At 36.9% G+C, this 14,893-nt stretch overlaps 1 protein-coding gene and 1 pseudogene across 1 annotated transcript; one reads left to right on the forward strand and one right to left on the reverse strand.

Moving 5' to 3' along the window:
- Positions 1 to 4,452: 4,452 nt before the first annotated feature.
- Positions 4,453 to 9,738, reverse strand: LOC114743911 (auxilin-related protein 2). The gene is made up of 9 exons (XM_028932108.1): positions 8,540 to 9,738; positions 7,854 to 8,077; positions 7,511 to 7,761; positions 7,273 to 7,408; positions 7,095 to 7,189; positions 6,752 to 6,817; positions 6,440 to 6,529; positions 5,544 to 5,720; positions 4,453 to 5,055 (listed from the first exon to the last, which is right to left on the reverse strand). Exons 1-9 carry the CDS (start codon positions 9,196 to 9,198, stop codon positions 5,017 to 5,019), a joined length of 1,737 nt encoding a protein of 578 aa, XP_028787941.1. The 5' UTR covers positions 9,199 to 9,738; the 3' UTR covers positions 4,453 to 5,016.
- A 2,670-nt stretch (positions 9,739 to 12,408) lies between these two features.
- Positions 12,409 to 14,688, forward strand: LOC114743909 (probable receptor-like protein kinase At1g11050; annotated as a pseudogene).
- Positions 14,689 to 14,893: the final 205 nt, after the last annotated feature.

A 14,893-nucleotide genomic window follows, 5' to 3' on the forward strand; every position in this document is an offset into this window, starting at 1 on the left:
CTTGCTCGCATTTAAGCTCTGTTCTTTTAGTTGGTCGGTCACGTGAACGCCTAACGCGACTCTTTATTATCAGTTAGTACTTCTTAAAATCCAATATTTAAAAAAAGGGGCTAGTTAATTACTTAATTGTAACGGAAGAAGGAGGACTGAAGCTAAGTGTGAAGTTCTCGCCAAATTCATTTGCAGATTTGAACTTGACCGAGTATATATATACTAACTCTTTTTTATATTAATGCGCGTCAAAAAACGACATACACTATTGGTGGATATCGATCATTTCATGTTGACCACAATTCATTCTTCATTCAAAGCACTCCCGTGAAGAATTGCAAGGATTCAATTCAAATGATAGATTAAAAAAATCAAAGCGCGATGAAACATTAAATATTAAAAGAGCTAGGGATACAGTCCCGGGCAGCATATCCTGCTATATATTTATTTATTTATTCTGCATTGACAGGCATTCCCAAAAGAAAATACTCCTCCGGTCCTTAATATAAGATCTATTTAACTAATTTGATTAGATTAAAAAAGTTAGGTAAGTTAATTAATTATAAGAAAGATAAAATATTTTTTCTAAAACACCATAATTATCTTTCTTAATATCCCCTCTCTTTTTTCTACTTGATTATGGTTGATGGAGTATCCATAGGGGTTAATTTAGGAAAAATGATAAATATGATAAATTAATCTTATATTTAAGATCAAAATTAACTCAACAATTAGGTCATACATTAAGGGTCGGAGCAGTAGTAAATTTGGGGGGGAGGGGAAGAAACTCATCAGCTCTTACATGATACTATATTGATAGACTGATTAGAAGCTTATGGCAACCTTTTTTTTCTGTCAAAGGAAGAAACCACAATATATGCCAATTTGGTGAATGATTGGTCAGGAAGATGGTCCAAGGGGACGTTGGTTGTTACGCAAGGACAATAATGTCTTGTGCGTAGCTGACATTTATGTCGATTATTAAAGGAAGCTAATTAAAATGGTCCATCCAGTATAAGTAAATGAAGATGCAGCCGACTTAATCAATTTAATATACAGTAGACAGAATCCCAAGACAAGGATGAAATGAAAGGAGGGAGCGAGCAAGTAGGAAAACCAGAATACTGGCACGAAAAAGAAGAGGAGAGAAACGGCATCTTTATAAGATATGCATTGTGAAAAAAGAATGAGAAGTGGTGCCTTCATAAGCACCACTGAAAGTGCACATATATGCAACACATAATTATGATCTTGTAATCCCCACTCCACAGCTGACAAATCACAGCAGAAGAGAATCATATTCAATCTGGACCATCCATTGCACGCCGTATACCTCCCCTTCCCTTTTCGCAAATTTCACTCACCTCCATCCAAACTTGAAAGTGATGCCTCACTGTTGCAGCCATATGTCTTATATGCTTCACTTGCTTACATAGCTTCAGACCTACCCTTTGCATATATATATGATAAGATCACAGTGAGAGTGAGTGGTTTAGATGATCTTGATCTCCTTTTTATTCATGCAGGTGGAGGATCCAACGAGCAAGAGGGTCCTCTCCTAATTTTGATTTCCAAAAGCTAGAAAGCAGCCATATATGTACGAGATGATGTTGTTGGTGGACCAGTTTGGTCATTAGATATGTAATAACAAGGGTGGATATCAAGAGTCATGTGAAGTGCCACAGCTTGAAAGTGATTCATATAGGTACAATACATAGGAAGGAACCCAGCATGTGCAGAGAGGCCTTTCATAATTAGATTTGAAAACAACAGCAGCTTCTTTAAACATTGGAATGAGCCAAGAGTTTTGACCTCCACTGCTTTCCTAGTCACGTTCCCTTCTCTTGGAGTTCATATTTGTATAAGGAATCTTTCTTTATGCCGCAATAGAAAGTCCCAATGGGAATTCTCTTCCAATTAATTAAATTAATTCTACATCCCTTTATTGGGTTGACTTCATAATGCCCATGGAAAGAAGACTATTTGTGACAAGTTCTCACTTTCCCATAAGCTGCTTCATTGGTGCATCACTGAGAAAGAGGGGAAAAAATGGAATTTGGCTTTTTAAGGACTCCAATTAATATAAAATTTGCTAGAAACAACTATCAACCTAGGAGTTGGAGAAGAGAGAGGCCACATATACATATATACATACACACACACACATATAGTGCGGTGGCTGCCACCGGAAAGTTCGCCTGAGAAGTGGTGGGGCCTGATATAGTCCTAACGCTCAAGAATTCTGGAGTGCTGATTTTTCTAGTCTGTGCTGCACATGTTATTCTCCTTTTGATGATTAGGGTATGAATATAATTAAACATTGTTAGTGGGGTGAGTGGATGATAACCTAGTGGGACTATATGGGAAGTTTCTGAGATCCATGCTAGTTGGCTATCAAGTCAAGTATGATTGCTATATCTTTATGGCCAGAATAAAGTAATTAATTATTGTTAATGGAGAATTGAACAAGAATCTCCAAACACTAAGGGAAGCCCAGATTCATTGACCGCTTTAATTTACAGCAGAATCCACTTTATATGAAGAAATGATTTCCAGCTAACACGAGGCCAACGATTATCATTCAATACTGCTTGTAGTTGGCCTTTTGCTCCATTCCTCCTCGTCAATTATGATTTTTCCCATTTATATGTCTATTAGCAAAAGGAAGAACAAAATAAATATTTTGTGATTAAAATTAACTTTTGTATTCTTAAATTAAAAATAAGATTATAATAACAATATGGCATTATGAATACCATATATTCTTTTTATAATGATGAAAACAAATTTTATTTCCAAGACACTTGGAACAAAAATAACTTCAAAGTATTTTGTTCAAACACAATCAATCGTTGACAGTATACATCTCACCTAGTCACAGTCCTCCGCCCTGTTAGTTCATATTCTTTCCACCTCCCTTTCAATTCTATCCACTTATCTACATCAATGGATGAAATTTGGGTGGTTGAAATTAAATAGCTTACAAAAGCGATTTTTTTTTTTTCACTTTCCCTCTATTGTAATTCTAATGTAATTTTGATGATATATATTTTATTTATTATAATTCAGTGCTTTAATTATATATTTTAAACTATCCAAATTTTAATCTAATAGTCCGCATGAAAAGTGAATAGGAACGCAAGTAGGGAAGGTTTCCCGGAGTTGAGATGCTCCTAACAGTGAAAGTGGGCAGAAAAACCAGCTTTCTTACAATTTAAAATAATTAAAATATTTATAAATTTAACCACTAATTTATTTTTAATTTGTTCATTTTTATTACGGACATCAATCTCGGACTAGCTGTTCGAGAAGATTGGAATTGGAGATCATTTCGAATTATTTTTTTTAACCCTGAGGCACTTTGAAAAAAAAAAAAAAGCTTCTGAGGCTCTTTTTAAAATTGTTGTCGTTGTTGTGAATTTGTCCCCTTTTTATGTTTGTTGTTTTCCATCTTTTTGTTGGCCAATGAGACACATTGAGAGGGGGTCCACATAATCTTACTCTTCTCTCTATCGCGTGGGTCTCATGGCCCAAAGAATCGAAGGGGTCGATTACATAATTTTTCCTAGGGCCCCTCGCAGTTAATTTCTCTATTCCTTACCAAACAAAAAATTAAACGTCAATTCTTTTTTCATTTTTACTTTATTTTATAATTAAATATGGAAATACATGCTTGAATTTTTATGATTTTATAATATTTTTATTTTAACTTTCAAATATATATTATTCAGGTAAAGAATAGAACCAAAAGTAACAATAAATAATATATGATGTAATATGTGTTAAGCTAATCATGCGAATTAAAATAAGTATCAGATTACGAAATACAAAACAGCATTGGAATAAAGTTGTAGAATCGAACAAAATAATTTATCATTAATTAATTAAACAAAAGCTGACAAATTTTGATAGTGATATGGCCAAAAGAATTGGCAAAAAATTCATGGAAAGCCTAGTAATACATGCGAGTAACAAGAACGTAAAGATCAAACAAATAATTTGACAACTGAAAGATCCAAAAGATTTGAACTTGTCTGACATAATTTGAGCTGTTTAGCATGCCAAAAAAAAAAAAAAACCTCCAAGCATAGAAACGTAGGGGGTCATAGAGAAATAGAAAGGTCTGGTTTGAACTACAACCCACTTAAAAGAGAATCTTGGTCCCCGCATTGATGATGCAGAATATAAATGTCGTTTGCCCTCAAAATAAAATTCTCATACAATAACCGTACAGGGGGAAAAAATAAAACTGAAATGGCAAGAAATATGGACCTCTAACCTCGCGTTGGCATTTATTTTTCTATGCAGTAAGATTTAAACATCTAGTGTAAAATCCACAATATCCAGCCTCAAGGATCAACCACCTGCCACAGCTAGGGAAATAAGCGACCGTAGCCGCAAAACAATAACAATGGATACGCCGACTAATTTCGGTGCATGATCACTCCCGCAATTTCACAATTTTGTAAGAGGGATAATCAATCTAAATATTGTTCTCTCTTGACGTATAACCTGTTTAGCTTTACAATAGTGGGTGAAAGGAAGACCACCAGCCACAAAACATATGCGTGAGGAATCATAATCACATACAATCTTACAAATTCGAGGCAGAAATCACTTTAAGAATTTCTTTGTTTCATCATATCAAGGTAAAGAATCCGACATAAGCCTAGTTACAACTCGCAATTTAAGCAAATCGATGAATTCCCCCCATTACCACCAAAAAGTATGATGTACAAATGATGTATATATCTCGACGTCAGATAAGCTCTGTTTACATGATAGGGAGGGCCTGACTGAAATTTAGCCAGGCCTATCTCAACTGTCATGGACTTCCAAATGTGCGAAGAATCCTTAATCAACATTAATTCACATGAGGATACTCTCAGCCAACCAATGCCAAGTAATATTTACCCCAACGGCATAATAACAATCTATCAGCAAGGAGGTGAGTAGTCCCAAGAAAGAATGGGGGCTTGTCCAAGATAGATTTATTGATTCAGAGGGACAGTTCAGCCACCGGACCTAAGAAAGCTCTTCTGCATTGAACTTGTTCCAGGCTTCCTGTTTCATAATCAGAAAAATAAGAAATACAATATAGGCAACAAACATTAATATAATACTCCAATAATTGAATAATAACTATTGCACAAGTAAAAAAACGAACTGTTGATAAATAACCTTTTTGGTTTTTGTTTTTTGTTTTTAAACAGACTGAAGATTCAGGAGTCTGCTTGGATAAACACAAGACATTCCAGATCTTAAATTGGTGTCCAACAAACTCCAAACTATCATGTATCGGTTACTAAAGCAAATATCCAGTATAGGCCCAACACTTGAAATTTCTATAGCAGACAAAAAGGTAGAATACATGTTTAGAGATGAAGGTGAACAATGCTAGTGAATCAAGCTTGGTAGATATTTTGGGGAAATATCTAACATACCCGAAAACCTTTAGGAAAAAAATAATGACCTTTAACTTCATCTGGGAACAGTTGGAATAAACAAAGGACTCATAAGCAAAGTAAATCATCTCTCATTTATATATATACCTTAAGGATGTCAAAAACCTTCTCCGCAATATATCTCTGTTCAAGACTAGCACCTTTCTGTTGAACTTTGTCAGGGTGAACGCATAATGTTGCTCTTCTATAAACTTTTTTGACTGAAGCAGAAGTAATAATATCAGCCAAAGACACCGGCTGCCAAGCACATTCAGGCCAAAGCACCTGCGTATTAAATTTAAAAGACAGTTATCGAACAATTATTCTAATAGAATGATACATGGTTTATAAGCTGAACATTTATCATGTCAAAATAAATGAACAGCACCGTGTTCAGCATTTATAACTGCTGCTAAACAGACTTCCGAAGCAAAAGGTTGTAACTTTGTTTAGAACCATTATGGCCATATTATTTATACAGTTCAGTCTTTTTCTGGGCTGAAATTTAAATAGTGCAGTCTAAATTATCTTCCTCTACACCTAAAGCCCAGTCATTTAGCATCAATTGACAAGCTAAAGATAAGGACGTCTCAAGAGACCTTGGAAACTACAGAGGAGAGCATTAGCAAATCATAGGCCCCCAGCCCGTGCTTAACAAAAACCACACACTAATCTTAAGTTTCCTTGTAGAAGGATAAATGCACCTTTCTCGTCAGATAGCTATTAACAAGTAATCAGGTCCTCTTAACCCTGCTTAAAAGTACTGCTCACCAAATTTTAATGCCATATAATAAACATATCTTAGTCAACATGTTCTGTTTGGCCCGCCATGGATTTCGCAAATTAAGAAAAAAAAAGAAGATAAATAAGTATACATAAAGTCAGGTGGATCCACACCCACTGAGGCACTAAGAAAGCCAATCATACCACATTAAAAGGGGGCACATTTTAGAGTCCTAAGGTACTAAAAAGATTTAACAAAATATGATGGCAAAAGAACGCACATATTGCAATGTTGATAGCAAAGCCCGCATATTGCCTTCCTTCCCAGCAGCCCACCGCTTAATTTCAGCATCCAGAGTTTCAGCAATTCTCTGCCAAATTAAACCAAATTCCACAAAAAAATGTAACGGTAAACAACTGGAACAGGAAAACAGAAGAATGAAAGGCAGCAGACAACAACCCACCCACAAAATATGTAACTGAACAATACTGTTCAAATAATCTAGCAATTACAAAAATTAAGATCTGGACAATGACAGCATCATAATCCTTGGGAATTAAAATCTATCAGGTAAAACACTGTAGAAACTTACACGCCTCTCTTCTTGCTCCATTGTGCTTCGAAGGTTCCGCTGCTTCATATCAGCCACTGCTTTTGCCTGAAAATATGACAATTAAAAAAATAATAAATCATCCTAGCAAAATTTTCAAAGAAAAGCCTGTTCCTTAATGATGCTAAGGTTTAAAGTCCAATATGAAGTTTGAAATCCAAAGATGTCATGTGCTCCCGGTTCACAATGATGAATATTTTCTAGGCCTAAAAGGGTCGAATGCACTTGTGCAAATATCTTATGCTGAGTCTCTACAAGACCAGATAATAAACATGGCTAGAAAACAGGAAAAAATTAGAATTTCTGAGAAGATAACATCAGAGACCGCTCTCTGCTCTGTCCTTTGATGATGCCGCAGTCTTGCTTTTCGTCTTTCCTCAGGTTCCCCATCAATTCCCTCAAATTTTGACGATAAGGAGGCTTTTGCAACCAAAAAAAAAAAAAAGATCAGTATGTTGTGGAGTAAATTAATAAAAAATTGATACGCTCAAACAATAACTTACAATCAAAAATTAGTGAAAGGTCATCAAACGATGTTGTTGATGAAGATTTCCTCATACTGGCGGTGGATCCAGATGGCACTCTTTGAGGCACTTCAGATCTTCTTTTGTTTTGCATTTGGCCATCAACTGTTTGATCCTAAACAATGTATCAATAAAAACTATAAATATTAAAACCGAACTGAATATGATCTGCCAGTGCTGTTGAAACATTTAAACTTGATATTTTAATAGCTATTACCAAGGTTGTGGCCCTTGACTTTGGTGCACTGCTTGATCGAGAACTCATGCTGAAAAAGGATTCAAGATCATCCACGGTTTTCATTTGACTCACTTTTGCTGAATCAGGAGCTCCTTTACTTTTGTTTGTCTTAGCCACTGAGTTTTGTCTATTTTCACGACCATGAATATGGGCCCTGGCATTACTCCGCACCTGACCCATGGCAAATACCTCAAGTTCATCTATTGATGATGATAAAGCCGAGCTGCTAGCTGCATTGTAAGCAATTATGGGAACTACTTAGTGAAGTCAATGATTAAAGTCTATAACTATTCATGATTTTAATTTAAGCATTTAGAACAACCTTTATTTACATTTAAACCATTAGTCGGTCTTGGTGGAGGTCTCAATGATGGGGTGTTGGAGCTACCTCTTGTGCCTCCGGAATTATTTAACTTGGTAATCTGTTCTAATGGGTCCAGGAATGATCCTGAAGACTCACTTGTTGAAGTTGTTTCAAATACCAAAAATGGGTCATCATGTGAAGTTACAGTCTGCTTGCTAGGCCTATTCGCCTTGGTAGGTGCTCTAAAACAAATAAGCATTCAGGTACAGTGAGATTAAATTGAAGGATGAGAGCTACCAATGGAAAAGTTTAGAAAAAATGCACATCTTCATTTGTAATTGAAAAAAAAAATGTCATAGTTATAAAATTCGTACAATTTGCTAGTTATCATGCTATTGCATGCCATTATAGTTACAAGTTAATATAAGAATATTTAAAAGGTACAATATTGGCGGGACAGAAGAAGTATCACTAATGAGAGCGGAAACACATGTGCTGATAACCAGTTATCACTACGCCCTGGGACATCAGAAGCCAATCATAGAAAGGTCTAGACTCCATTTTCTTATATCTCATCATATTCTCCAATAAAAACTTCCTTCAGAAAATATGATCATTCGAAGCTAAATTGTAAAAATTATTCACCTGCAATATTGTTATTAGAAAATCAAACGATCGTAGAAAAATGAATAAGAGTTCGATACCTATTATTTGTAATACTGCTACCACCAAATCCAGGTATCAAGTCATCAAACTCAGGTGCCGACTTGGTAAGCCCTTCATATCCTTTCTTGTTAGAAGTTTTGAATTTTGATTGCAGCGAACCAGTCTTACCCAGTATATCGTCAATAGGAACATGTTGCTTAGTTGGCGAAGGAAATGCCGGAAGGCCGTGCTCAGTTTTGGCAGGAATCGAGCTCTCCAGGTCAGGTATTCCACCAAATATGTCATCAACATAATTATTCGATGCTGAAGGCCTCGAAACCGAATTATTCGACCCCATGAATATTGAATCAAAACCAAATGAATCGCCACCACTAGCGTTCGACTGAAAGGCGGGTTTATTTGGTCCACCAAAAATATCAATCTCATCATCAAGACTTCCAAAATGCTGGCTCTTCTTATTGCCAGGAGATCCAAAAACCCCATTATGATCATCTAGAAAAGAACCACAATCAAAAGTGGGATGTTGAGGAGATCTTGATCCATATTGGGCAGATTTGGAGTGGAGACTTGTATTGATGCCGAAATTTCCGGATTGCGAGCCACCAAAATTTGTGGCTTGTTTGGCTGACGCCATGGGAGCCGATTTTCCTTGTGGCTTCAACCCATAACTTGCAGTTAACACACCAAACTGGTCCATCTTTCAGGAAAAACCAAATTCAACAGCTGGGAAGCGATTAAACAAATACTATGACGAATATCCAATATCCAAGGAAAAAGACGTTTGCTACGCCAAAAAACAGCTGAAACCTCCAACTAGAAGCTGGTAATCTTGAGAAGGTAACTTCAAGAATTTTTGTCCTAAAAAAAGTCTATTTATACGTCAACCAGAAATGTGAGGCTCTGGATCAGAAAAACTTGAGTGAAAATGAAAGATAGAAAGAGGAAGAAAAACGAAGTTTGTATCGTGTTAGGTTTTTTTATTCTCTCCACTTCCTCAGATGGCGAAGACGAATTGGCGGGAAGCCCGCGATAAAAAAAAGATGGGGCAGGCAAACTTTCCGGGATTATGGGAGGCGGGGAGGAGGAAATCCGATCAGCGGAGTTTCTATATTTCGCCCGGTCTGCCCTTCCCCTTTTCTCTCTCTTCACTTCGACGGTTCGATCTCCGGCGAGGCCTAATTCTCACGCCAGCAGCCTTCTTCACCAAATGTAGAACAAAGTAAAGGTGGATCCTGTCAATTGAGAAAACACGGATAGAAAAGGCAGAGTCGGTGATCGTGGGACCCTTACGCGTTCACCCGGCAAATCCCTATAATATCATTTTAATGTGCGTGTATATTACTATATTTCAATTATGCAGGTATATATATTATGAAATTTATAGCCGTTCCTTCAAAGTTCGCGGGTAAAACAGGTAAAGAAAAAGAAAAATTACACTTGCATTTTAAATTAATAAATTATGATATTAAATTTAAATTCATTTATGATATATGATATTGGAAACTTTTTTATTGGAATCAATAAATTAATAAAGCATGCTGATAGAGTTTGCTGAGATTTCCTCTTATTAGCAATAATCTTAATCAAGATATTGTTAAGCCCTTGAGCACTTTTATATGTCTAGTTTTTTTATTCGCCGGAAATAATATGTATTATCCAGTTAGATCAGCCCAACGGGTCTGGCAAAAATAAAAAACATCAGTCCCGCAGCGTTTGGATGTTAATCATTTAACTGCCAACCAGCTAACTCCAGCTTATACGAAAGGAATCAGTATGTCGGCCACTCTGGCAGCCGTACGTCCCAATAAAAAAAAAAAACCAGAATATGAATATGAAGGGGATTTTTTTTTTCCCGGCTCATGTCGTACTTGTTTTGATTTTAGGTAGATTGAGAAAAAACTTATACTCCTCCGGTCCTTATTATAAGACCCCATTTGACTTTTTATTTGGTCCTAATTATAAGACCCCAATCCATTTTGTCTCTTATATTTATGTATTTTTTTCCAAGATAATCCTTCTAATAATGATAGTTTTAGCCAATATACTTAATTAGCAAAGATATTTTAGGAATGACAACACTTATTTATTATAAATAACCAACTTAACTTACTTCCTTAATCTCCTCAAATAAGTCAATTGGGTCTTATAATTAGGACCGGAGGAGTATTATATACTTATTTCATATTATGTAAATTATAATTAAAAAACTATTTATAAATCAATTATTGTTATTTTTGTCACCGTACATATTTTCTATCTTCCCAGCAATTAGTTTAAAATATTTAATTTTAAGGAGTGCTTGGGTTATGCTAAAAGTGTTTTTCAAAAGCGTTTTTTCACAAATCAAAGTAAACTCCTCTATATATTCACTTCATATATTATAAAAATGCTTTTAAAACTATGATTTTGTTTCTATTTAAATACTCTTTTTAAGTTAATTGTGCAGGGGGAGATAACAATGATGAACGTAGAACCACGTTCACTCCAAGTTCTCTTCCTTGGAACCCCTCCTCTTTTTGTTGTCTCTTCCATCCTATGGACCAACTGAGGAATCCAACTCTGAACGTTTTAGCGGAATGGGCCGTTGGAACAGCGATGCTGCCCAACATATTGATTTTTGTAGATGAAACAAAAACGGAAAATCTTCTTATTTGGGCTTTGTAATTTTCTCATCATGACTCCCGAGCCTGGAAAATGAAACGACGGCCGTTTCTCATCACGACTCACGCTTCTCCTCTGGGCTTTACAATTTTCTCAGGGCGAGTAAAAAATTTAAATAATCATTTCCGTACTTTTGCAAGTATTGTTTAAGTATCTAATCCTTTTTAGTACACCTTTTCAAAATAAAATACATAAAAAGTCATATTTTAGTCAAATGCCAAATTCATTTATTCAACTTTATTTTCATTTTATGACAATATAAAAATCCTTATGATGCAGATGTTATTAAAATAAATATATACAACTCAAACAATAAAGCAAAACAAACTGTATTTATAAAATCATAGTAATGTGAGATGATAAGACTCGGCTTACTTTGCCTAATGTGCAAATTTTAACAGATAAATTGTATTATTCGTTTGTACATATATTTTGAAAGGTATAATGGGGACGTTAAAATAAAAAAATATATTTAAATTGTCAAAATTCAATCTACTCCATTCAGCTCAATAAACAAAGAAGAAATTACAGAGATACTGGCAGCGATTTCTTTCCCTTTTTTTTTGGACGGCGGCTTTTATGGCCGGTGATAAGAAGGCACAGATTTTTTTTTTCCTTTGTGGCAAAATAAAAAAAAGGCAGCGAATTACGTCTATTGAGAAGTATACAGTTATATTATTTCTTCGTCTACTTAACTAACCTGTCAGTCATTTCTCACCGTGACAACCTGCACAACAGCGCAAGTAGACCGACAACTATTTTGGACTCACATGGTTGTCGTTGACCATGAATATACAATTTTTTGGCCACAGTCGACCAAGAAAAATTTAACTATTCCGCAAATTGTTTCTCTAGCCGCTGTTAAATTGCTCATACGTTACCGTTTATACTGCGCTCACAAAAAGACAAACCCGATTTCTCATATTCTATTTTTTAAAAAATATTTCTTTTCAATTGGAGAAAAAAAATCCATTTAGATGGTTTCACACCAGCAAAGTCTTTTCTTTTTCCCACCCCACACAGAGAAAGTTAAAGATCGCAACTTGCCTTCAAAAAGGAAAAAGAAAGGATTACTGCCTAGATATACGCACGCTTTGAATAATTTAGAGAACAAATGGGTTCAAACTTTGAAACCATGACTCCGTGAGGAGATTGAACAAATTATTAACAAAAATCTAAAGTGAAACCAGACGAGTGCAAATACTTTGACTGATGAGGATGGTCTCCGAGCAGAAAATAGCCATTAACAAAAGATTACGCAAGTTCCGGATGCTGCCTGGAGGGTCCATAATTATTTCTTTATAATTTCTGTGAGTTCCTGTTCAACTAATGTGACCATAGCAAGCCGTGGTTGACTGCAGAGATAAGTATTTATGAAGTTTCACTTGTCCTAACACGAGTGTTTCTCTCTCAGCATCCTCCACCTACCATGGCTAAGCCATTCGTCTTCCTTTCCCTCCTCATCTCCCTCGTCTTCACCATCTCGCTTGCTGCTTCACCTCCTCCTCCTCCTCCCTCCTCATGTCCCTTTGATCTCTCCTACGTCCTAACCTTCCCCTGGGACACTTCAACTTGCCTTCAAGTTGACCCAAGAAATGGAACCCAGCACTGTTGCCAAGCCCTCCTAAGCCTCTTCGGGATTGGACTTGCTCAGCACCTCAAAGACACCTCCACCTTCGAGCTCCCCGATGTTCAATCCTCTTCTTCTTGCCTCTCTGATTTCAGTACCAAGCTTGCAGCTTTATCAATCCCCGCCGATATGGTCCATACCTGCTTCCAGAACTCTACCCAGTTCGTTACCAATACCTCGAGCTGCGCAGGAATTAAAACAGCCCAAGATTTTAGTTCAAAGGTTGGCATGATGACTCCTTTAGATACATCTTGTAATGGTGACCTCATGGGGCTAACACGATGTGGTATTTGCCGTGATGCTGGCTTCAAGGTCACTTCCCAATTGACTGCTTTGAATCCAAACTCCACTAAATGCTTTTACTTCACAATCTTATATGCCGCTGCTTTTGTTAATGAGTTTGGTCCTAAAGACGTTAGAACAGCTGGTTGCATACTCGGTATGCCTCTGTCTAATGCTGGAACAAAAGGGTCGTCTGACAGACAACGTACTCTTAAGTTGACTTTTGGGTTATTGGGTGCGGTTATCGGTATACTTCTTGCTTTTCTCCTGATTGCTATCTACAGGAGGTGGGATAGAAGGAGGAGGGAAAATATACATCACAGAGAAGTTGTGAGCAGCGTGAGGGCCAATGTTTTGCCTTACACTGGGGCGAAATGGTTTCATTTGTCGGAGCTTGAAAGGGCCACTGATAAATTTTCTCAGAGGAATCTGATCGGTCAAGGATCTGATGGGATTGTGTACAAAGGAACTCTTCAGGATGGCGCTTTGGTTGCAGTCAAAGAGATTTTTAATTTGGAAACCAAGGGGGATGACGAGTTTTGCTATGAAGTGGAGATCATCAGCAAAATAAAGCACAGGAATCTTGTTGCTCTTCGCGGTTGTTGTGTTACAAGTGATAACTCCAAAGGTAAAAGGAGATTTTTGGTTTATGATTACATGCCGAACGGCAGCCTCAGTTACCAATTATCTCTTTCTGGAGCTAACAGGCTATCATGGCCAGAGAGAAAGAACATAATTCTCGATGTGGCTAAAGGGCTCGCTTATCTGCATTACGAAATCAAACCCCCAATTTATCACCGTGACATAAAGGCCACCAACATACTTCTGGACTCCACAATGAAAGCTAAAGTAGCAGATTTTGGATTGGCCAAGCAAGGCAATGAAGGCCAGTCTCATCTTACCACAAGGGTTGCTGGCACGTATGGTTAGCACCAGAGTTGCTCTCTATGGGCAACTTACAGAGAAAGTGATGTTTATAGTTTTGGCATTCTGATTCTTGAAATCATGAGCGGCAGAAAGGTGCTTGACACTTCAAACTCATCCATTCTTCTGATCACACTGGGCTTGGACGCATGCGAAATCAGGCAAGATAGAGAAATATTGGACGAGTCAATAAGAGAAGGAGGGCCAAAGAGGATAATGGAGAGGTTTGTTCTTGTTGGGATTCTCTGTGCTCATGTGATGGTGGCTTTGAGGCCTACTATTTCGGAGGCCCCTCAGATGCTAGAGGTGACATTGACATTCCCAGTTTACCAGACAGACCAGTCCCTCTGGGTCACGAGTCCTTTCAGTCTTCTCTTTTGTATGGCCTTCCAAGGAGCGGAAGATCCACGCCGTTCGGTTCATCTATTCAAGTGGGAGCACAATACAGATTGGATCAGAATTAGTTCACAGTGGGTCAGAAATTCACGCCCCAAACCGGCCATTTGAAAGTTCAAATTAACTTTCAAAGGCGTGCTACATCAGTCATAATTATTTCCATCCCATATATTTTATGCTGTAATTGTAATTTTTTTTTATATACGACGACATTAGATACAGATGCAGAAGAAACCTATTGGTATACGTTTCTGTTTTGCAGTCAACAGCAGAATCTACTCCTATATTTGAGCACGAGTGGAATTATTTATTGCCATGAGTACATTGAACCCCAAACATAAACCCCCTCTCGTCATTTTTTTATTTGCATAATTGTAGTTGCTGGACATCTACGACCAGATCAGTAACAAGCTGTCATTGGCTGATCGTTTTATTTTTGCTACAACGTATGCCCAACCTTAACATTATACGACTTCTTTTTTTTTTTTTTTAATTCACA

Source organism: Neltuma alba, unplaced genomic scaffold (genome assembly GCF_004799145.2).
Source record: "Neltuma alba isolate B1F8T4 unplaced genomic scaffold, ASM479914v2 tig00004176_pilon, whole genome shotgun sequence".
NCBI classification, from domain to species: Eukaryota; Viridiplantae; Streptophyta; class Magnoliopsida; order Fabales; family Fabaceae; genus Neltuma; species Neltuma alba.